Below are 25,101 nucleotides of genomic sequence, written 5' to 3'. Positions count from 1 at the left end.
TTACAGCTATCTTGCTACAACTGGATCAGTTCTAGAGATTGCACTTGCAGTGCTCAGATTGGAGAGGCAGAACACGCCCATAAGCCATACCCTGTTACTTTTGAAAGATGGCCTATCTGTGTTCTATAGAATAGGAAAGGACTGTAGATCCACCTACTTTAAAGCAAAGACTGAGAATCTATTTTAGAAGCAGAAAAAATGGGCATTGCCCATTTGTTGTGTATAGAGCTGTAGCGGCAGCCCAGTCAGGGTGCCTATGCTGACCCGTGTCCACAACCAAAAGTGCCTACAATGGGCATGTGAGCATCAGGGCTAGACCACGTTGCAATGGAAGAAGGTGGCCTGGTCTGATAAATCACAATTTCTTTACATCACGTGCATGGCCGGGCACACGCGTGTGTTGCTTTCATGCAAGCTGGCATTAGCAGGGTAGCTGCTTTGGGCAATGTTCTTCTGGAAAACCTTGATCTTGTTATTCATGTAGAGGTTACTTTGACATGTACCATTTACCTGTTGCTGACCAAGTACACCCCTTTATTGAAACAGTATTCCTTAATGGCCGTGGCCTCTTTCAGCAGGATATTGCACCCTGCCACACTGCAAAAATGGTTCAAGAATGGTTTGAGGAACACAATGAGTTTGAGGTATTGACTTGGCCTCCAAACTCTCCAGATTCCAATCTATCTAGCATCTGTTGGATGTGTTAGAAAAACAAGTCCAATCCATGGAGGCCCCCACCTCACAACCTACAGGACTTAAAAAATCTGCTACTGACGGCTTGGTGCCAGATACCACAGTATTGTTCATACATATACACTGTTTACCCGCAAAAGGATTTGTAAGTCTCTGAATTCCCCCATCCCTGCCAGACTTCAACAAACTCCCAGCTTGCTGAAAGGACAATAACCTCTTGCCGACTGCATAACTCTATTATACGGCAACAAAGTGGCTCTCCTGTGCTGGATCATGTACCCAATACGTGCTCCAGCACTTCTGGGTAGGGGGTGCCTGCCTGTGCTGTGATTATTAGTCACAGCACAAGCCGATCAGCGGGTGCCTGCCAATAGATGACCACTGGCACCCACTGATTGGCGAGGGGAAATACAGAACAGAGCTCTGCATATGTAAACAAGGCAGAGCTGTGCCCTGTCAATAGAGATTTGCTGGCTTTTGTTATCCTGCAGCAATATCGCAGTCCCACTATAAGTCGCTGATCGCCACTATTACCAGCATGGGGTTCTCCCTTCAAATCCATACCAGACCCACACATTCAGTTGTCAGCGGGGAACCCACTGGGGGACTCATTGGTTGTTAAGGACGCAGCGGCCGTCTGCTGCTTAAAAACCAGCTATTCAGAGTTTGTTAAAGAGTACAAAACCTCCAAAAACTCAAAAGGCATGAAAAGTGCATGGCAAAACGCATCAAAATTGCATGTTGTATAAAGCGAAACACGGTGGTGAAACACATCAACCGCTTAGATGTGAACCTAGCCTCAGTGCTGGTCCTGTCTCCCTGGTCAGTACATTTTAAGTACTTTTTTATTGCTACTGTACACGATCAAAGCTTTTATATCAGGCTGGGTGTTCAGCTCTAATCTAGCATTTCAATATATACTGTACCATAGTTTGTAGACGCTATAACTTTATGAGTTGTTCGATGTGAAGAACTGGTTCTATATTGGAAGTTACCAGCAGAGCATTAACGAGGCTCAGAAAGTGAAGACCTGGGATTACCTTCTATTACCCTTGGGATACTGATGTCCATTGATGTTTATGAGCCTAAATTGCATCCCTGAGATATGATCTGAGAGAAGGACCACAGCTAAGGTTATCAGGGTCCAGGACCCCTGCCATACGGGAGTGAACCCCAACATTAACTACAAGCTGGCCACCCCTGTAGGGGTACTTAGCTCTGGTAAGTGCGGGCTGTATTGAGAGGGAGTACAAGATTCCTCAACCGCACACCCACTCCGGATCCCCTCAAGAAAAGAAAGCACCTTATATAATATATATATTTATTGGACTTTGCACTTAACTACTTATGGACTTTTTTACATTTTAAATACTAATTTAATCACCTATTGATTTATCATCAATTCTCACCGTCCAATTTTTTCCTTGATTTTTTTGCTGAACCACAAGTTTGTGGATACAGTGAACCTTCACACCTGTCACCTTAATATTTTGTTCCTTTATATTGTTGCACAAGTTTGTGGATTCTGCCATTTTTCACACTTGTCACATTAACACCAGAAATTTGTAGTATTTGCATTTTATTTCTCAATATTTATTTTATATATTTTTTAAAAACCCACCTATATTACTATCCGAATATTTATTTAATCTTATCCAGCAAATTTTTGCACCATCACTCAGCACTTTATATATTTGAGCCACTTCGATATATTTATTATCAGCATCTACCTGTTTAAAATTACCACTTGCCACTTTATTGCACGATTTGCACGTGATATATATGTCCTTTGTATATATGGTTCATGTGATACTATTTATTCAATATTATTTGTGATTAATATGTGGTAGCAGGATTTGGATGATATTTTATTTACATACTACACCTTCATTGATATAACATAGGCAGCGCCAATCACTTCACACACCCCCTAACTTATTTACTATATATCCCTATTAAGGCTATATTCTGAAGTTCGCTGCAGCCAGATTCTTAAATCTCGTTCCTTAGCGCGGATTTTCTCTCCTTCTTTATGCTTTAACTATTGCGCCAAGCAATCAATATACGCTTATTGGGATTTTTTCTAAATAATAATTTTCACAAAGTCTGCTGCCTCAGTTTTTATGATGGCAATTTGCATATACTGCAGAATGTTATGAAGAGTGATCAGATGAATTGCAATTAATTGCAAAATCACTCAATGCCACGAAAATGAACTTAATTCCACAAAAAACATTTCCACTTCATTTGTGAAGAAGATTTCAGGGCGCCAAAGTCCCGCAAGCACCAGGACCGATCTCCTACAGTAGATTCAGCTGCGGGATCAGGGCACCACCAGTGCAGAGCTTGCTCAGAAATGGCAGCAGGCGGGTGTAAGTGCTTTTGCACGCATAGTGAGGTGAAGACTTTTGGAGGATTGCCTGGTGTCAAAAAGGGAAGCAAAGAAGCCACTTCTCTCCTGGAAAAACATCAGGGACAGACAGATATTCTGCAAAAGGTAACAGGGATTGGACTGCCAAGGACTGGGGCAAAGTCGATTCCTCTGATGAATCCTCTTTCCGATTGTTTGGGGCACCGGGAAAAAAAACCTTGTCTGAAGAAGAAAAGGTGAGCGCTACCATCAGTCCTGTGTCATGCCAACAGTAAAGCATCCTGAGACCATTCATGTGTTCACTCAATTTTGCCTAAGAACACAACTATGGATAAAGAATAGTACAAAAAACATCCTCCGAGAGCAACTTCTCCCACTTATCTAAGAACAGTTTGGCAACGAACAATGCCTTTTCCAGCATGATGGAGCACCTTGCCAGAAGGCAAAAGTTATAACTAGGTGGCTTGGAGAACAAAACATCGAAATATTTTAGTCCATGGCCAGTAAACTCCCCAGACTTTAAGTCCATTGGGAACTTGTGGTCAATCCTAAAGAGGCAGGTAAAAAAGAAAAAATCCCACAAATTCTGACAAAGTCAAAGCATTGATTAGGCAAGAATGGGCTGCCATCAGTCAGGATGTGGCCCAGAAGTTGATTGGCAGCATGCCAAGGCGAATTGCAGAGGTCTTGAGAAAGAAGGGTCAACACTGCAAATATTGACTCCTTGCATAAACTTAATGTAATTGTCAATAAAAGCCTTTGACACTTATGAAATGCTTGTAATTATACTTCAGTATACCATAATAACATCTGACCAAAAGGAACTAAAAACACTGAAGCAGCAGACTTTGTGAAAATTAATATTTGTGTCATTCTCAAAACTTTTGGCCACGGCTGTACATTTTGGCCTAAATTTATTTAAAGATTAAATTTATGTAATTTTTTTTATTGGATATGTTTTATAGCAGAAAGTAAATATATATATATATATATATATATATATATATATATATATACACAGTGCCTTGCGAAAGTATTCGGCCCCCTTGAACTTTGCGACCTTTTGCCACATTTCAGGCGTCAAACAAAGATATAAAACTGTAATTTTCTGTGAAGAATCAACAAGTGGGACACAATCATGAAGTGGAACGAAATTTATTGGAGATTTCAAACTTTGTTAACAAATAAAAAACGGAAAAATTGGGCGTGCAAAATTATTCAGCCCCTTTACTTTCAGTGCAGCAAACTCTATCCAGAAGTTCAGTGAGGATCTCTGAATGATCCAATGTTGACCTAAATGACTAATGATGATAAATAGAATCCACCTGTGTGTAATCAAGTCTCTGTATAAATGCACCTGCACTGTGATAGTCTCAGAGGTCCGTTTAAAGCGCAGAGAGCATCATGAAGAACAAGGAACACACCAGGCAGGTCCGATATACTGTTGTGGAGAAGTTTAAAGCTGGATTTGGATACAAAAAGATTTCCCAAGCTTTAAACATCCCAAGGAGCACTGTGCAAGCGATAATATTGAAATGGAAGGAGTATCAGACCACTGCAAATCTACGAAGAACTGGTCGTCCCTCTAAACTTTCAGCTCATACAAGGAGAAGACTGATCAGAGAGGCCCATGATCACTCTGGATGAACTGCAGAGATCTACAGCTGAGGTGGGAGACTCTGTCCATAGGACAACAATCAGTCGTATACTGCACAAATCTGGCCTTTATGGAAGAGTGGCAAGAAGAAAGCCATTTCTTAAAGATATCCATAAAAAGTGTTGTTTAAAGTTTGCCACAAGCCACCTGGGAGACACCAAACATGTGGAAGAAGGTGCTCTGGTCAGATGAAACCAAAATCGAACTTTTAAGCAACAATGCAAAACGATATGTTTGGCGTACAGCTCATCACCCTGAACACACCATCCCCACTGTCAAACATGGTGGTGGCAGCATCATGGTTTGGGCCTAGTTTTCTTCAGCAGGGACAGGGAAGATGGTCAAAATTGATGGGAAGATGGATGGAGCCAAATACAGGACCATTCTGGAAGAAAACCTGATGGAGTCTGCAAAAGACCTGAGACTGGGACGGAGATTTGTCTTCCAACAAGACAATGATCCAAAACATAAAGCAAAATCTACAATGGAATGGTTCACAAATAAACATATCCAGGTGTTAGAATGGCCAAGTCAAAGTCCAGACCTGAATCCAATCGAGAATCTGTGGAAAGAACTGAAAACTGCTGTTCACAAACGCTCTCCATCCAACCTCACTGAGTTCGAGCTGTTTTGCAAGGAGGAATGGGCAAAAATTTCAGTCTCTTGATGTGCAAAACTGATAGAGACATACCCCAAGCGACTTACGGCTGTAATCGCAGCAAAAGGTGGCGCTGCAAAGTATTAACTTAAGGGGGCTGAATAATTTTGCACGCCCAATTTTTTAGTTTTTTATTTGTTAAAAAAGTTTGAAATATCTAATTAATTTCGTTCCACTTCATGATTGTGTCCCACTTGTTGTTGATTCTTCACAAAAAATTACAGTTTTATATCTTTATGTTTGAAGCCTGAAATGTGGCAAAAGGTCGCAAAGTTCAAGGGGGGCGAATACTTTCGCAATGCACTGTATATATTTTTTTCAAAATAGTCTTTTTTTGTTTAAAGCGCAAAAAATAAAAACTTAAAGGTGATCAAATACCACCAAAAGAAAGCTCTGTTTGCGGGGAAAAAAATTGACAAATTTATTTTACGTACAGCGTTGCATGACCAAGCAATTGTCAGTGAGATTGATTCAGTGACGTATAGAAAAAAATGGCCTGGTCATAAAGAGGGGTAAATCTTCTGGAGGTGAAGTGATTAAAGGAGTGGCAGCATTGGTCATCTCCCAGCTCTCTCTATCGGTTTGCATGTTTATTGTCAACACATGTAAACTGCTTCAGAGCCTAACTGACCCTTAGTCTAGGTTCACACCAATGCATTTTATTTCATTTTGCGGCTTGCAGAAATGCACTACAATCCATTCAACATGTTTGTCTATGGGATACATTCACATCTTTTCATTTTTCAGCTGCTGCGTTTTGGGAAAGGGTCAGGGACTTTTTTCCCCCGCAGAGAGTGTTTTAAGTCTAATAGACTTCAATGGACCCATCACAAAAAGAGCAAGTGTTAAAGAGAGCTTCCAGATTCTGATAAGCCCCCTGCCCTCAGACCCCCACAACCACTGGCCAGGGTTGTGGGGAAGTGACCCACTTGCCCCAAAGCACCCCCTCTCCCCCCCATGTGGAGGGGGGCACTCGCTCGTCCTTCCCTTTCCTGGCCTGCATGCTAGGGGATAAGGGTCTGGTATGGATTGGGGGGGGGATACCCCACGCCATTTTTTTTTAGCATGTTGTTCTCCCTTAAAATCCATACCAGACCCGAAGGACCCTGTTATATATATTTGGGGGGGGGGGCACAATGTTTCTTTTCTTATATTTTCTTTGCTGGCAATTCTTTTTCATCGGTTAAGGACGAAGCAGCCTGCTCCTTAACAACCAGCTATTCACAGTTTGTTAAAGCGTAAAAAAACCCCAAAAACTCAAAACTTCATAACTTCATGCAACAACGCATCAAAATCACGTGTTGTATAAAGCAAAACACGCTGGTTAAACACATCAACTGCATAGGTGTGAACCTAGCCTTAGTGCTGGTCCTGTCTCCCCTGATCAGTACATTTTAAGTACTTTATTGCTACTGTACACGACCAATGCTTTTATATCAGGCTGGGTGTTCAGCTCTAATCTAGCATTTTACTATGAGCAGTGACAACCACAATAACAAGACTATCTTTTTAGAGGTCTGTCCTTTAAATGTGAAAATAACTGGCTTCCAGAGAGGATAAATAAAGAGTAAATTAAAGGTCGAACTAGTTTCTTAGAAACAAAACTGCAGCTTCCGGTCCTCTGCAGTGCTGGTCATGTGACTGAAAGTCCAGGCATTTGGTCACATGATCTCTGCTGAATGGGAGGAATAACCAATCCAGACTCTGATCCTCCTCTTCAACAGAAATCACTTGTTCGAATGCCAAGGATAACGGAAGCCCAGAAAAACATTTTCTCCACGAAAGGTAAATATTTCAGTCTTTATCTGTTTCTGCAAGGCTGTAAAAAGAGATTTAAGTAGCATTTCATCCTTAACCACATAACGACCGCCCACCGCAGATATACTGCGGCAGGCAGGCGCTGCTGGGCAATGTGACGTAGGGGTCCGTCACTCTCTCAGCCGCCTGTGGGGGGCGAGCACGCGCCGCCGGAGGCGCTCTACCGCCCCCGCTCGTTCACAGGCATCCCCTTGGAGAGGGAGAAAGGCAGATGGCTGATGTAAACACAGCCGTCTGTCATTCTCCCTGATGTAAGTGCAGAGACTATACGATCCTGCTATGTATGATCGTATGTCTCTGTGGTTACATCACAAGTCACGCCCCCCCACAGTTAGAATCACGCCCCTAGGGACACACTTAACCCCTTGATCACCAATAAAGTTAACCCCTTCCCTGCCAGTGTCATTTTGACAGTAACAGTGCATATTTATAGCACTGATTACTGTAGTAGTCGCTGGTACTCCCAAAAGTTTCAAAAATGTCAGTCAGGGGTCCGATCTGTCCACCGCAATGTCGCAGTCCCGCAAAAAAAAAAAAAAAAAAACGCAGATCGCCGCCATTACTAGTAAAAAAAAAACAAAAAACAATAAAAATGTCATAAATCTTTCCCGTAGTTAGTAAACGCACTAACTTTTGTGCAAACCAATCAAAATACGCTTATTGCGATTTTTTTTTTACCAAACATATGTAGCAGAAAACAAATTGGCCTAAAATGTTAAAACATTTTGATTTTTACATTTTGTTTTTGAGAATTTCATATAAAAAAATGTGAAAAATATTGTTATTTTTTCAAAATTGTCGCTCTTTTTTTGTTTATAGCGCAAAAAATAAAAATCGCACAGGTGATCAAATACCACCAAAGGAAAGCTCTATTTGTGGGAAAAAAATGATGTCAATTTTGTTTGGGTACAGTGTCGCACGACCGCGCAATTGTCCGTTAAATTCATGCAGTGCCGAATCGCAAAATAGGGCCTGGTCTTTGTGCAGCCAAATCTTCCGGGGCTTAAGTGGTTAACATAATACAAAAACTAGTAATTGTTTTTAAAGTATAGATATCCACCCTATAAAGTACAACAATCATTTAATTAACCTTCATTAACTTTAAATGGTAAAAAAAACTTGAAGGTCTCTGTAAGGCTTACCATGTAAGGCTTTCTAATCTCATCAGTGTCTTCAAAATTGTTCGGTGAAGTGTAGTACTGGTTGGGTTTTCCTCTGTAATACGCACCCTGCAAGAACCAAAGAAAGTAGCATAACATAAAACACATGAGATGCAGTGTGGTATATTTGTACAGATTACAGAGTACCATGTCATAGCACAGTATTTGATTTACTTAAAAGGAAAACGATATCTTTGGCACAGATGTAATTTAATCAATTGCCCCCATGCCCCTGAGTACAGCACAGCAGATCAAACACTTACCTTCTATTTGAAAATTATTTAAGCTGGCGGGGTAGTGGGAATTGAATAAAGGACAGTAGCAAAAGTACAAACATCCTTTAGGCAGTAGAGATTGGTGTTTAAAAAGCAGCTTTACTGTGCTGGGGTCCTAAAGATTTATTATATACTACTAAGGAAGCCTGCGGGACCTACACCAGCCTGCAATCCAGTATCTTTTGGTGCCAGGATCTCAGTGCTTCAAAATGGGATTGCAAGTTCTTGGCACAAAGGTTCCTGCTGCAGGATAAAAAGAGTATGCAGAATAGGAAGGAATTAGTGTTAGGGCTTAAGGGCATTAAAACTTTTCGGGATTAAAGCTGAAGTTTTGATATGGCTTTTTTTGCATAATTACATTGGTCCAGTCTTGACTTTTGATTTTGGTCCATATTGACATAATAGCATCACAGTTGCTGCAGAGTTGTTGGCTGCACATCCATGATGCAAATCTCCCGTTCCATCACATCCCAAAGGTGCTCTTTTGCAGAGATTCCCAAACTATGGCCCTCCAGTTATTCAGGAACTACAATTCCCATCATGCCTAGTCATTTATGTGAATGTCAGAGTTTTACAATGCCTCATGGGATGTGTAGTTCTGCAACAGCTGCAGGGCCGTAGTTTGGGGATCAATGCTCTATTGAATTGAGATCTGGTCACTGTGGAGACCACTGGAGAACAGTGAACTCATTGTCATGTTCAAGAAACCAGTGGTGAGATGATTTGAGCTTTGTGACATGGTGGATTATCCTGCTGGAAGTAGACATCAGAAGATGGGTACGCTGTAGTCATAAAGGTATGGACATGATCAGCAACAATACTTAGGTATGCCGTGGCATTCAAACGATGCTTAACTGGTACTAAGGGGCCCAAAGTGTGCCAAGAAAATATCCCCCACACCATTAAACCACCACCACCAGCCTGATCTGTTGATAGAAGGCAGGATAGATCAGTGTTTTCCTGTGTACCCAAAATTCTGACCCTACCATCTGAATGTCCCAGCTGAAATCAAGACTCATCAGACCAGGCAACGTTTTTCTAAATCTTCTATTGTCCAATGTTGGTGAGCCTGTGCGAATTGTAGTCTCAGTTTCCTGTTCTTAGCTGACAGGAGTGGCACCAGGTGTGGACTACTGCTGTAGCCCATCGGCTTCAAGGTTCAACATATTGTGCAATCAGAGATGATATTCTGCATACCTTGGTTGTAATAAGCAGCTATTTGAGTTACTGTTGCCTTTCATCCCAAATGAGTCTGCCCATTCTCCTCTGACATCAACAAGGCATTTTCCTCCACACAACTGTTGCTCACTGGATATTTTCTCTTTTTCGGACCATTTTCTGTAAACCCCAGAGATGGTTGTGTGTGAAAATCCCAGTAGATCAGCAGTTTTTGAAAAACTCAGACCAGATCGTCTGGCACAAACAACCATGCCACATTCAAAGTCACTAAAATCCCCTTTATTCCCCAGTCTGATGCTCAGTTTGAACTTCTGCAAGTCATCTTTGCCACATCTAGATGCCTAAATGCATTGAGTTGCTGCCATGTGATTGGCTGATTATCAATTTGTTACCAAGCAATTGAACAGGTATGCCTAAAAAAGTAGCTGGTGAGTGTATATTTCTACCTTCTGACTCAAATCCATAGCAGTAAATGTTTATATAATATCAGATTCAAATAAACAGCACACACTATGAGGATTGGCTACTGGCAAAAAAAAAAAAAAAAAAAAACTGTACGGAAGTCCAAGATAACTCCTCTCACTACCAGCATGTCTCAGTTTTCTAGGATGCAGTTCTGAGAGCATTTTGAAAAATGTGCATCCTTCAGAGCACTCAAAGAAATGATTTCACAGCGAGTACAAAATTCTTGTTTTTAAACTCAAGTTTATACTTTTGAGACGTTAAAAAAAAGTTCAACTAAGGGGTGGGCAACACAGCAAACAAACACCAACACCAATGATTAACAGAAAAACTGGGGACTGCTTGAAATTTAGGAGCAACCTGAAGGACCGTATACCCAACACTGGCACCAGATGAGGCTGCAAACCCCACCTGGTAGAAAAAAACATAAGAGAACCAGTGGTAACCCTAAGGAAACCGAATGCCTGAGCAACACATAACCAATAAAGTGTCACAGAATACTGCTTCATACTTTGTTCTTGAGCGATATCCTACCGTGTGGGCTGCTGATATAAGGTAGGGGATCCCCCCCCCCCGATCTCCCTATGCCATCCAAAGGGAGATCTCCCAAGAAACAGCTGCCTCTCAAGCCTGGGAGCTCCGCAGCAGGGATACATGTTGCGCCCACCTTGCCTCTCTCCCCTAAGACTGAACAGGCAGAGGCAGTGAGAGCGAATCTGCGGAGGCTGTTTCTTGACATGGCATCTGTGACAGGAAGTCAGGTAAATCTGTGGATGTTGTCACAGACAGGAGATACACTTATGCTTGGTTTAGACAATTCACCAATTACTATAGGGTGTCGGCTGCAAAGGCAGCAGGAAGGTGTAAAGAAGTTGAAAACCATTCAGCTGTTCGGAATGAGGAAGTTAAGGCCTCTATAATTTGTCCAAAGGAAGTCTATTGATTGCTGCCTCCTGACTCTGTGTGAGCTGGGGAGAGGACGACAGTCAGATGTGTGCCTCCCGACGCTGTGTGAGCATGGGAGAAGACCTCCTGAATCGATGTGCGCTGAGGAGGGTAAAAAGTGTGAAGACTACTCAAGGTGAGGTCTGGGATTGTTTCTATGTGGAAGAAATAAATTAACTGTTTGCTATGTGAAGAGACATGCAAAGGAATGGTTGCGATGTGAAGAGACAAACAAAGGAATGTGTTCTATGTGAAGAGAAAAGCAAAGGGACATGTTCAATGTGAAGAGGAAAAGGGACATGTTCAATGGACATTTGTTGTGTGAAGAAAAAACATGGACTATTGAGTGTCTGCTGTAGGATCAGCAACAGTAGGTTGCCCAACAGTAGGTTGGAGACAGACTCCGTAGGTAGGTTCCTGTATGTGAGAAGGTAGCCGCCCACAGTGGCAAGGATTTATTTTGTGTTTTATTTTTATTTTGATGTTTTTGAGGCTTGCACTTGTGTGAAGTAAATTGCAAGAATAAACCAAACTATTGTTTGCAACCACTTCTCGGCTATCTCCCTGTGTAAAGAACCCCCCTAAAGGGGTCATCCACACCCGCCACCGAGCAAATCCCCACATATGGTGGAGGTATGCATTGGGCAGAAGCAGAGATCCCTGCAAAGAAGTGCATCTGTTCTATGAACTTTGTCTGGTGCATGAGATTGCACAATCTGTGTGTGCAGGAGAGAAGATCCTGAAAGAGAGAAAAACTACTAGTTTTAAAGAGACAGTGGTCTCAAAATTTTTGATGAACTTTGTCTGGTGCATGAGACTGCACAAACTGTGTCTGCAGGAAAGGAGATCCTGCAAGAGAGAGAAAAAACTACTAGTTTTAAAGAGACAGTGGTCTCAAAATTTTTTTGCTGGACTGTGAAAAATATATTGTGGAGTTATTGAAGATGGGGCTGTCAAAACACCTGAAAGATGCAAAGATAGCTGAAATGAGAGACCGAATTCTATGGATGGAGGGGATGTTACCATCTGAACGAGCCCCATCCATGCCTGAACGGAATCTGCTAAAAAGAGAGGTTGTTGTCCCTAGCAACACTGGGGCAAATGTGGATTTTCAGCGGAGCTTTGCAGCTCAACAAAAGGCTCACCAAGAGAGCATGGCAGGCTGGAAACAGAGACGCCAGCAGCCAATGGAGGCCATCGGTTTGGAGGAAACAGAGTATGTGTGCAGGGCTGAGTGGGATGCCTTGCAACGGAAAATGGAAGAAAAGGAACAAGCCCTGGAGTTGCTTAGGATGGAGCATAGAAACTTGCAGGCTCAGGTGTTACAGTGGGAAGAATCCACTGCTCTTCTTTTTTCCGAGTTACAAAAACGTAGAGAGACTATAATGGAGAAAGATACCATCCTCATGGAAAAGGAAATTGAAATTCAGACTTTGCAGGAGCAAAGTAAGGGTGATATGTTGGAGTTGCGTAATCAGCTGACAAAAAGTCTTCAGTCTTTGGAAGCTACAAAAATAGACCTGCAGGATGTGCAGGAACAGAATGTCGCTCTGAAAACGACATTGTCTCTCAGCTACAAGGAGAAAAGTGAGAGAGAGGCTAAATTACTGAGTACTGTGTATGAGCTCACCACTTTGAGCAATGTGGTAGATGAATTGCATACGGACTGTGAAAGTTGGAAAGATGAAGCCCAACGTGTCCAGCAGCAGTTAAAGGAGAAAGAAGCCTGTGTGGCAGAATTACAGTCTCATTCCCAGAAACTAGCCAATGAGGTGAGGGCTCTTATGCAGGGAAAAGGAATTTCTGAACACAAGAGAAAAAAAGTAGAGGCACAGCTGCAGGAATCGCAAGTCAAGGTGTCAGAAGGTGACCGATTGTGTGCTAAGCTGTCAGAGAAGGCAAACCGACTGCAGGTTGAGTTGGACAATGTCACAAATCAGCTTTCTCAAGCAGACAGCAAATCTAGAGAAATTGCCAAAGATTTCTCTATCTTGGAATCGCAGCTGCAAGACATGCAGGAACTCTTACAGGAAGAGAGGTGTCAAAGGCTGAGTTTTAGCACAAAGCTCAAACAAATGGAAGATGAGAAAAATGGCTTCCTGGAACAATTAGAGGAGGAGGAAGCAAAGAAAAACAGAGCAAGTCGCAACATTGCAAGCTCAGATAGCGGATATGAAAAAACGCATGGAAGAAAGCGTTGGTTCATTAGAAAATGTTGAAAATGTGAAAAAGAAGTTGGATCAGATGCTTGGTGAGGAGAAGACTGTGTCTGCAAAATATGCAGAAGAACGCGACTGTGCAGAAGCTGAAGCGCGTGATAAAGAGAGCAAAGCCCTGTTCTTGGCTCGCTCCTTGGAGGAAGCTCTAGAGTCTAAGGCTGAACTAGAAAGACTTAACAAACTGCTGTGTACAGAGATGGAAGATTTGGTCAACTCCAAAGATGATGTTGGGAAAAGCGTTCAGGAGCTAGAAAAGTCTAAGCGAGCCTTAGAACAGCAAGTAGAAGAGATGAAGATTCCGTTGCAGGAACTTGAAGAGGAATTACAGGCAACAGAGGATCTGTCCCAAAGAGGGGATAGTGTGCCTGATGCAGTTTATAAAAGGATCAGTGTTTTGGGGTCTGTCCTGAGTGAGCATCAGAAATGTGATGACATGTTGTTTGAAGCACCCCTCTGGATTGAACATTTCCTTCAAAAATGCCACCTAGTGGAGAAAACTAAGGCTGTTGGTGAAAACGTGAAGCAAATGAATAAGTGCCTTTCAGGGAATATTTCCAAAATGGAACTGGTGAAAGACAGGTGGCAGAAGTTTGATCGTGAGATACATTCCATGTGGAGTTCGAAGAAAGAAAAGGAACTAGGTGACCTTGAGCGGTCAATGCAATTCAACCAAAGTAAGGAAATACTAAAGGAGCTACAAGGGAAAAGTAGTGCAATTGCAGAAAGTGCATTGAAGAAACCTGTAATAGACTGTGTTGTTGCCTTTGACCCATATGTTGGTGGAAGGAAAGTTGATGATATCGCTGGAAAAATGAACAGGGGTCACTTTGAAGAAATGTGTGACAGCCTGTTGTCGCAAATGGAAGGCCTTCTGCACAGCATCTTAGAGCAAGCCAAGCTCAAGAAGGCATTTCTTGGAACAAAGCCAAGTGAAGCAGAGGTTCTCAAAGTTTTGTGGAAATCATTTATTGATTGCAGAGAGAGGCGGCTCAAGAATGTTGAAGACTTTAAGTCTAGCCCAATTGAGTTGCCTATGGATCACGGTCCTCCTTGGTGGATAGGACAGACGGTTATGCAGGACAAACTTGAGAAGGAGCGAAATGATGCCAAAAATGCAGTTGAAGAATGTGTATATGAGATGAGGGACAAACTGTGTGACATGTATGAGAAATCTGTCAATGAAGATGACAGAAACAGTTTCATCCTGAAGCTTGAAGATACAGAGAATTGGCTATATGAAGATGGAGAGGATCAGCCAAAACAAGCATATATAGACAAGCTAACGGACTTAAAGAAAGAGCCACCCCTACAAGCATTTCAACAAAGGTTAGCAGTTGTTAATGAACTGGGGAGGGAAGATACTAGGAGGCTTATCAGTGAGAGTCAAGAGAAGTGCCTGACACATGCATGCCTGGAAAACTGTGTCCCAACCCTAGGGTTGAAACAAGAGGGGGGGGGGTATGTGACAGGAAGTCAGGTAAATCTGTGGATGTTGTCACAGACAGGAGATACACTTCTGCTTGGTTTAGACAATTCACCAATTACTATAGGGTGTCGGCTGCAAAGGCAGCAGGAAGGTGTAAAGAAGTTGAAAACCATTCAGCTGTTCGGAATGAAGAAGTTAAGGCCTCTATAATTTGTCCAAAGGAAGTCTATTGATTGCTGCCTCCTGACGCTGTGTGAGCTGGGGAGAGGACGACAGTCAGATGTGTGCCTCCCGACGCTGTGTGAGCATAGGAGAAGATCTCCTGAAGCGATGTGCGCTGAGGAGGGTAAAAAGTGTGAAGACTACTCAAGGTGAGGTCTGGGATTGTTTCTATGTGGAAGAAATAAATGAACTGTTTGCTATGTGAAGAGACAAGCAAAGGAATGGTTGCGATGTGAAGAGACAAACAAAGGAATGTGTTCTATGTGAAGAGAAAAGCAAAGGGACATGTTCAATGTGAAGAGGAAAAGGGACATGTTCAATGGACATTTGTTGTGTGAAGAAAAAACATGGACTATTGAGTGTCTGCTGTAGGATCAGCAAAGTTTGCCCAACAGTAGGTTGGAGACCGACTCCGTAGGTAGGTTCCTGTATGTGAGAAGGTAGCCGCCCACAGTGGCAAGGATTTATTTTGTGTTTTATTTTTATTTTGATGTTTTTGAGGCTTGCACTTGTGTGAAGTAAATTGCAAGAATAAACCAAACTATTGTTTGCAACCACTTCTCGGCTATCTCCCTGTGTAACGAACCCCCCTAAAGGGGTCATCCACACCCGCCACCGAGCAAATCCCCACACATCTGACATGGGAAAGCCCTTACAGCCTGTGGCTGCAGGACCCCCAGGGAGCGATTCCTCCACTGCTACCATCCTCAATGCTATAGAGGCTAGTAAAACCACCCTGATTGGCAGGATCGACACACTGGCCATTGAGTGCAGACTAATCAAGCAGGACATGGGCAAATTCAGAGGACAGGTTTTGGCAGCAGAGGCTTGTATATGAGAAATTGAGGATGCTGCTGGCAACTCTAGGCACAACATCTCTGAGCTACAAAATACAGTGAAGCTTTTAATGGCAAGATCAGAGGATGCTGAGAACCATCTGCACAGGAATAACTTGAGAGTGGTGGGCCTCCCGGAGGGCTCTGAGGGAGCTAATCCTGCTGGTTTTGCAGAGTGGTTTTTCAAGGACATCCTCAATTTGACCCAAGTATCCTCTGCTTACATAGTGGAACGTGTCCACAGGGTGCTGACGGGTCCTAGGCCACAAGGAGCGCCAACCCAGACCGTTCCTAGTGTGTTTCCTCAACTATCGTGACTGAGACCTCATCCTGGCTGAAGCAAGGAAATAACCGTAGCTTAAATATGAAAATACCACTCTGCATTTCTTCCCTGATTTATCTCCCGAGCTTTTGAGATAGGAGATCATTTGTGGATGTCAGGAGATGGCTGAGAGAAAAGGGGCTCACATATGAACTGGATGGACTATTGTCTTTATTCAACCTCAACTACTACTATGTAACTATGGCATGCCTAGTAAGTTAAGTTGTGGACCAAATGGGATCTGTGAAATTCTTCAAGAATCCGTCGGATGCCTCTGAGTGGTTAGATACCCTTGCTTGATTTTTCTGCACTCTGTGGTTATATTCCTTTACTAATGTTGGGGCCCTTCTTTGATGGCTGTTGGAAGGAGGGAATATCAACCTGCGGGGACTTGCGGCTGAGGTCTCCATCTAGCTCAATGCTTTGCATAACGTCAGAAACATACCCCTTTTGATGCAGCTTAATCAAAACTCCTTTTATAAACATTATGCGGGACCCGGAGTTCTTCTAAGGAGCCTTGGAGCGAAACGGACCCTAGAACTTTGCATCTCTCCCCTCTATCTTCTGCGGAGTGCATGGAGTAACTCCTTAGTGGGGCAGTTTGAAGTTTATGGGAATAAAATCCTCCAGCTAGTTTTGATATACCAAGTTTGTTATGCTGGTGAGACAGGGAATGACAATTTTCCAGTATGGGTTTTTTTTTTTTTCAGTTAAGGTGCAATTTTTCTATTTTTTTGCAGTTTTTTGGTACACTATTGTAAAATGGTGCATTCAAGTTTTGTGCACTCTCTCGTGCACAGGAGAAGGATTTTTCCAAAACTGTTATCTTTAGTGAATGTATTATTTTTTACCAATTCAGAGATATGCTTCAGCACTGTCAATGGGACTGTATGGCTCTCAGGATCTGCAATGTAGTTGGGCCCCCATCTAGTGGTTATTTTAGGCACTACAGATATGTCTCTGACTATTAAGGTTCTCTCCTGGAATGTCAGGGGGCTTAACTCTAAATATAAACAGGCTCTAGTGTTGAAATACATCCAATCTCATCGCCCTCAAATATTATTTTTACAGGAGACTCACTTGATGGGAAATAAAATACTGGCTATGCGCTATCCTTGGATCCAACGATTCATACATGCCACATTCTCCTCTTATGCCAGAGGGGTCTCAATTTTACTTCATAAGTCCGTACCTTGCACCATAGACACAGTGCTAACAGACCCTGGGGGTTGATAAGCGATGGTGATTATTGAAATCCATTCCCATCACCTAGCGTTGGTGAACATGTATATTCCTCCTCCATTTTCCAGTGTCATTTTATATGAAATATTGGAAAAGCTAGCGCCTCATTCTCCCTACAACTGTTAATTGTGGGTGATTTTAATATCCTAGACTACACCCTTGATACCTCTAATCCACAACGAGCACCTAACCATTACTTATCTCAGTGGAATGAGACGGCTGGCTTCATTGAACTATGGAGGTGGAAACATCCCATGGACAGATGTTACTTGTATATCCCCTGTGTTTAACTCCTCATCCAGAATAGATTTGGCCTTTGCCAATGAGGCTCTTCTAACTATGGTGCATGATGTTACTTACCTTCCTGGGGGTATATCAGACCACACCCCACTTCAGATTACCTTGCAGATTGGGGGTCATAGGTCCAAGAGGTCCTGGAGACTGTCCCTGGGTGGGTGGGGGAGCCTATGGTGGAGGACACATAGATTCGTTCTGGCAGATTAATGAGGTTTCAGTCACAGGACAGATTGAATGGGAAGCGTTTAAGGCTACTTTCAGAGGGATATACATATTAGCTATCAAGGCAGCAAGTGAGGAACATAATCACACGCTGGCAACCCTGCAGGACAAGGAACAATAATGTGCAAAGGCACATGCTAATATAACTTCTTCCGATACTCTGACAAATTTGCAAGGAGCTCGGAGAGATTTACATCTCCACTACCAAGACATAACACACTGCCCCTTGCGACCGGGTGTGGAACAGATTTTAGAACGGGGAGAAATAAATGGGAAGCTGCTAGCATCATTAACGACTCAGGACAAATCCCAGACAGTAATCCCATGCACTTCCTCACAATATGGATCATTACTTACAGATAGAGAAGATATACTGCTTTTACAGGGACCTCTACTAACCTATACCCCCTTATGCTGTAGAGCAGTGTTTCTCAACTCCGGTCCTCAGGGCCCACTAACAGGCCAGATTTTATGTATTACCTTGGGGAGATGCAGACTAGAATACTGCAATCATTGAGCAGTAAATTATATCACCTGTGAATTATTTCAGTTTTCTTGCAAACCTGGCCTGTTAGTGTGCCCTGAGGACCGGAGTTGAGAAACACAGCTGTAGAGGACCTGTCGGCTGTCCTAAATCCCTTGAGCCCCAGTTAAAAAGGAAGACTTAACTTGCGCAAAAGGCTCCTTCCCTAATGGAAAGGCGTTGGGTCCGGATGGATTACCTATAGAGTGGTATAAACACTATGCGGAAGTTCTCTCTCCAAGATTACTTAAGTTATATACGAAATGCTTTGAGGCTGGTTCCCTCCCTTCCGCCTTCTATGAGGCACAAATAGTGTTGTTAGCCAAACCAGACAAAGATCCCACTAAAAATTCTTCATATAGGCCTATCTCTTTGCTTAACCTAGATTTCAAAATTCTCACTAAACTGCTAACAGACTCATGCCAGTCCCTGAGCATTTAATTTCCCCCGATCAGACAGGCTTTATGCCGAAAAAAGCCACAGATATCAACCTACGCAGGGTATTTACGCATACACAACTAGGGCCAGATGTATCCAGCAGAGGGGTTCTGGTTTTTTTTAGATCTGGAAAAAGTCTTTGATTCGATAGATTGGCAATGTATGTCCATGGTGTTGGAGGCATATGGGTTTGGCCCCAAGTTCAGGCAGTGGATAAATATTATATACCACAATCCAACTGCAGTCATTAAACTTAATAGTCTGATCTCTGAATTTTTTTTTTTTCCGGTAAGAGACGGGATACCAGACAAGGGTGTCCGATGTCTCCTGGCTATTTACCTTGCTAATTGAGCTTGTGGTTATCGCACTGAGGGCCTCACCTAGGGTATGCGGTATTCAGGTTGGAAGCCTGACAGAAAAGGTGGCGTTATATGCAGACGATATGGTGCTAATTTTGAGTGATTCTTATGCTTTCCTGACAGCGGCGCTATCCATTTTTAATTCCTTCGCTAGCCTCTCAGGGTTAAAGTGAATTGGAGCAAATCTCTAATTCTTCCTTTAAAAATACCCAATCTGGCTATCAGACTTGTAGCTAATTGCACCTTACAGCAGGTAGACAGGATTAAATACCTGGGCATTCATATTTCTAATTCAGTCTCAGACTTCATCACCTTAAATGTTACCCCTTTATTACAGGCATTGAAGTGTAGATTGCAGGCCTGGCTAAACTTACCCTTGACACTCCTTGTGAAAGTTAACCTAATAAAGATGACGTTTCTGCCGTTATTCCTGTATGTATTCCGAAATATATATTCCAGGACTTTGACAGTCTGGTCTCTGCTTTGTTATGGAATGGACTAAATCCTAGAATCAAATTGCAGGTACTTCAGCAACCATGGAAACAAGGGGGACTATCGGTATCAAACTTCCTTCGCTACTATCTGGCAGGGCTGGTTTTCGCTTATAGGTGTTTGACCTCTCGGACGATGCGGCGGTTGCTCTGGACGTTGCGATAATAGGCTCCTACGAGGCCCTGTCTTATCTCCTGCTCAGAAGTAGTAAAGCCCCTTACCCCATCACTACCTCTATGACAGTAACAATTAGAGCTTGGGTGGTAGATGGCAGGAAATAATCTGGAAGCACCCAGGTAATATCACCACACTCCCCATTGTGGAATAATCCTCAGGTTCCACACTTATTTAAATTCCCAGAGCCCATTATATAAACTAAATATGGTATTAAAGAGGTTTCGGATATAGTCAAGAATGGCCCACTTCTACAGTTTGATGAGATGAAGTACAAATTTAATCTACCCAACTCCCACCTGTTTCGTTACTTGTCATTGCGGCATGCATACAACTCTCAATTTGGTACCTCACCAATCACTTTGCAAGAGAGCGATATGGAAATTATTCTCAGAAACGACTCTGTGGATAAAGCATTGTCTAATATTTATAAGCAACTATTAGTATATACCTATAGAGAGCTTGAGCCTTGCAGAACAGCATGGTAAAGGGTGTTTCCCCAGATGGACGGAGTGACTGGGATGATATATGGGATATCAATTTCTCTCAGTTGGTCTCTACCAGAGATCATCTCATCCAATATAAATTTCTACATCATATAGATTTTACCCCGGCCAGATTGGCTAAAATTTTTCCCTTCAGTCGTCCTGTTGTTGGTGGTGCATCCCAACCGGAACAAATTTCATGCATATATTCTGGGAATGTGTGCCCATACAGTTCAGGCTAGATGCTGCTGAATGCATAGAGGAGGTTACTATACTCTGTGTTAGGCCCAGCATTGAAGTGTGTCTTTTGGGATTGGTGGATGCTCTAGCTTGTACACTTGTTGACTGTTATTTTACTATGCACTCAATGTATTCATTCATACCTGAAGCATAGTAAACTCTGACTCCTGTTCATTGAGCTGAGGATTCAGAGAAAGGGACTGGGGAATGTGTTTCCCCAGTCCCTTTCTCTGTCTCAAAAGTGAGACTTCAGGATTCTGTTAGACCCCCTGCTATGTCACCAAAGACCACCTAAAAAAAATGTCAAGAAAAATTTTAAATAAAATAAGAAATTGTAAAAAAAAAAGACTAGATATTCTAATAAGACTAAAGGCCATGCCCAATTGGTAGCATAATTTAGTCACGCCCACTGTTTGCCGTGGTGCGCTACATGCACTGCAGGTCAACATCTCCCTGGTATGGGCCCCAGTGCTTTACTTTGCCCGGGGGCCTATGATGCTGTTAAGGTGGCACTGCATTCACAATGGGCCCATCAAGGGTGACCAAAAAGCAGTCAATAGCTAATAGACAGAGACACACAGCCTGAACCATGGTCTGACAAGGAAAATAAGCTCATCTTGGTGGGTTTGGGCCAGACAGACTGATTGCACACAATGTCCTGGTTGTGGCAAAAGATCAGAACTGCCCTAGGTGGGTGAGTAGAAGGTCCTAGGTCTCAACTCAGTTTATTCCATTACAGGCCCAGACATAATACAATAACCAGAAGAGGTCTTTTGATGCATACTCATGGGCACTTAAAATTGCCCAACCATTCATGTTTCTGCCTAATTATGAGGCAGTAGATACAGGCCTACTGGCTTATCTCCTAGTGAACAAGAGTGACATGGCAACCCAGGAGGAAAAGGAAGGCTGGATGTGTCAATTTGTGCCATAAGAGTTGGTCACATTTTGGAGCTTTTTTTGGGCACAGCTCACTGCATGCCTATGGCCAAATTCAGAGAGGTATATCAGATTACCAGCATTGCATCTTTGGAGCCAAGTAAGTGACGGGAGAAGGTCTAAAAAACAAGCTACAACTTCACAAAGGCTGCTATGACTCATTAATAGGTGGTATCCAAAATGATTTCACTCTGCCTTGCCACTAAATCCTGAAATGACGCCCCCCCCCCATAAAATATGATGAATGTTGCCGCAGAATAGGAAATACTGAATATGAATAAATGTCTCCGAATAAAATACAGGATATGTCTGGGTGTATCATAGGTTTGTCCTTATGGAACAATCGGATAACTTTCTAATTAGAAATTAACTGCAATAACCTGCTTCGAATTCAACATTTTTCCATATTTATGATCAATCATTTAATGTTTAGATAAACAAAGAGCTCTACTGTTTGAGGAAATGTATACAGGTTAAAAAAAAAAAAAAAAAAAAAAAAGGTGACCTAACTTGATATCCTACAGACAGGCCCAAAGATGAGCTAACTCATTTCCATGAAAACACAGGAAGAAACTTTGTTTATTGGTTAATAAACATCATAAAATACTATGCTATGCCAAGGTACAGTATATAGGTCTGTTTTCTAAAACCCATTGCATCTCATACAAGACAACTAAAGTATGACCCTGTATTTAATAAAGCTCTGGGGAACGCAGACTCTTGCACTGGGGCAAGGGTTAAAATGTTTGTCCTGTTTAGAGAACAAACAAATACCCCGACAGGTAGGCGGGACTTTAAAGACAACTTGGACGCCAATTGAAATTATTATAAAACATTTTTCTTTGGAGAGAGCATAAACAGAAACTTTACTTCCCCTTATTCTGTGCTCATGCAGGCTTCCACTAAGGCTAGGTTCACACATGTCCGCTGCAAATTTACCCGCAGTTTTCACTGCATATTTTCAAAGCAGCTGCTGAGAGGTTCTTCTGCGATTTAGATGCAAATTTTTGGAGCATTATCTGGTTGTTAAGGAGCCGGCCAGGAAGCCAGCCGCCACATCCTTAACAACGGATAACTCACCAGCTGTCAACGGGGTTCCAAGCTGACAGCTGAATGTAAAAATAACATTGCTGGCAAAAAACTTTGTAAAAAAAATGGCATGGGGGTTCCTCAGGTCTGTTATGGTTTTGAAGGGAATCCTCACGCCAAAAAAAAAAAGAACCCCTCCCCTACAATCCATACCAGACCCTTATCCGAGCATGCAACTAGGCAGACCAGGAAAGGGGGGTGTTGGGTGAGTGAGTAGAGCCCCCCCCCCCGGCCCCAAAGCACCCCTTCTCCATGTTGGGCATGTGGCCTGATCTGGTTCAGGTGGGGGGCGGGGCGCTCGCCATTTTCTTTTTTTCCTTCTGGCATGGGGGTTCCCCAAGCCCTTTTTTTTCTTACATTTTGGCGTGGAGTTCCCCTTAAAATCAATGCCAGACCTGAAAAGGGTTCTAATTCGTGTTCAAAACTGATCACATATGCTGCCGTAGAAGGCAATGAGCCTGGAATTCGCATCCTAACTGCACCGCAGTGCTCAGAAAACGCAAGGGACTCTTTTTCAAATTACAGCGGATCTGCACTGCTGCTGCACCACATATATGTGAACCAGCTCCATAGAAAAGACTGCCGGTTTACATGTCATGCAAATTGGATGTGGTTCAAAACCTCCCTGAGACGGTAAAGTTATTTCAAGGGTTTCTCCAAGTTCTAGCACGAGAAAAGTTAAAAACTAACTTTAGAAAGCATTATTTTACCACATAAGTAGGTAATGCTTGAAACAGACTTCCAGCAAAGGTAGGGAGCTCAGTAATTACACATGGATTAGGATAAACACAGATCTACTCAGACAAAAAAGGTAAATAAATAAATAAAATAGATAAAAAAAAGGCAGACTCAAAAGGACTTGGTCTTTTTCACTATGACTCTTCTAGGTTTCTGCCTGGTAGCTGGCGTCTTAAAAGTTCATCCACTGGACAAATATAAATCTTTTTTTTTTTTTTTGATCAGCAGGTTGCTAGAAAAAAACAAAGGGATTTTCCTATCCACAAAAGCGAGGTGGATGGGAGAATCCTGCCCACTGAGCCATTGTATTCTGACAGCAGGACTCCTCCACTGCCAGGATACAGTGTTCAGCCGCTGCAGCCATTGATTGAAAAAAGCTTTCAAACATTCCATTTGACATGGATCAAACTTCAATCTATCTATGGCTTGCTTAATCAGTTCCCAAAGGACACGGCCGACGACTGATCAGTGTACCGGCCCGCTGACAGTACCATGTGAACAGTGTGACCAATCACAGCAGATCACAAGACAATTGTAAACAATGGAAGGATTCCTTTTATGTCATCCATTGTGTACAACTGTGTTGCTAGCTGTGATTGGTCACAGTAATCACATGTTACTGACAGGGCCAATCATATCCCATCTATACCATGTGATTAGCTGTGGCTAATCACAGCTAATTACATCAAAACAAACTGAATGAATCGATTTCATTCAGTAAAATGCTTGCTTAAAGCAATGAAATTCAGTGGTATAAGCAATTATAATGTATAAAAAAAAATTAATAAATACAGATCGCTTCCCCAGAGTAGTACAATGTTACAGTGTGTTAAAAAAAAGAAAATCGTAAAAAAAAAAAAAAAAAAAGTAATAATAAAGAAAGAAAAAGTGTAAAAAAAATTATTATTTTTTTTTTTTGTATGGTCACCAGTCAGTGTCCCTGATCATCGCCACACCAGTAATATGACGCTCTACTGCACTTGTGATTTTTTTTTTCTTTATTTTTCAAAAAATTTACAAAAAATTACAACTTTAAAAAACATACCATGCCTCTTACTAAATACCATGGGTTGTCTACTTTCAAAAAGGGGTAGTTTGGGGGATATTTGTACTGTCCTGATATTTTTGGGCCTCAAAAAATGGATAAATCACGATTGATTGATTTTCAGATATACAATATATCCCATAGTTTGTGGACTCTAACTTTCCTACAGACTAAATAATATACACTAACTCGGGTTATTTTCACCAAAGAAATGTAGCAGAATACATTTTAGCCTAAATAAATGAAACATTATTATTTTTTTGCAAAACTGTATAAAAGAAGAGGAAAAAAAGTGTTTTTTTTTGTTTATTTAGCAAAACAAAAAACCCAGTGGTGATTAAAGAATACCAAACTAAAGCTCTATTTGTTTAAAAAATTAAAGCTTAAAAAAATTAGCTTTGGGTACAGTATTGCATGGCCGCCCAATTGTCAAAGTGTGACAGCTCTGAAAGCTGAAAATTGGCCTTGGCAGGAAGAGGTAAAATTGCCCGGTATTGAAGTGGTAAAGCTATCCTCACACAGTAAGATTTTACAATGTGAGGGACCTAAACAATCCACTCAATTTAGACACCCAC

The 25,101-nt window shown here is 42.1% G+C and overlaps 1 protein-coding gene across 1 annotated transcript in view; it reads right to left on the bottom strand.

Annotated features, from left to right (window-relative positions):
- BCLAF3 (BCLAF1 and THRAP3 family member 3) overlaps window positions 1–25,101 on the bottom strand; it is a 205,818-nt gene that overhangs the window by 22,125 nt on the left and 158,592 nt on the right. The window contains exon 12 of the mRNA XM_082245414.1: window positions 8,340–8,426. Within this exon, the coding sequence (XP_082101540.1) occupies window positions 8,340–8,426 (87 nt within the window). The remainder of the gene's footprint in view (window positions 1–8,339; window positions 8,427–25,101) is intronic.

This window comes from Pelophylax lessonae (genome assembly GCF_965119305.1).
Source record: "Pelophylax lessonae genome assembly, chromosome: 2".
Taxonomy (NCBI): Eukaryota; Metazoa; Chordata; class Amphibia; order Anura; family Ranidae; genus Pelophylax; species Pelophylax lessonae.
The sequence above is the reverse complement of the archived record's forward strand: the minus strand, read 5'-3'. Positions and strand labels throughout refer to the sequence as shown.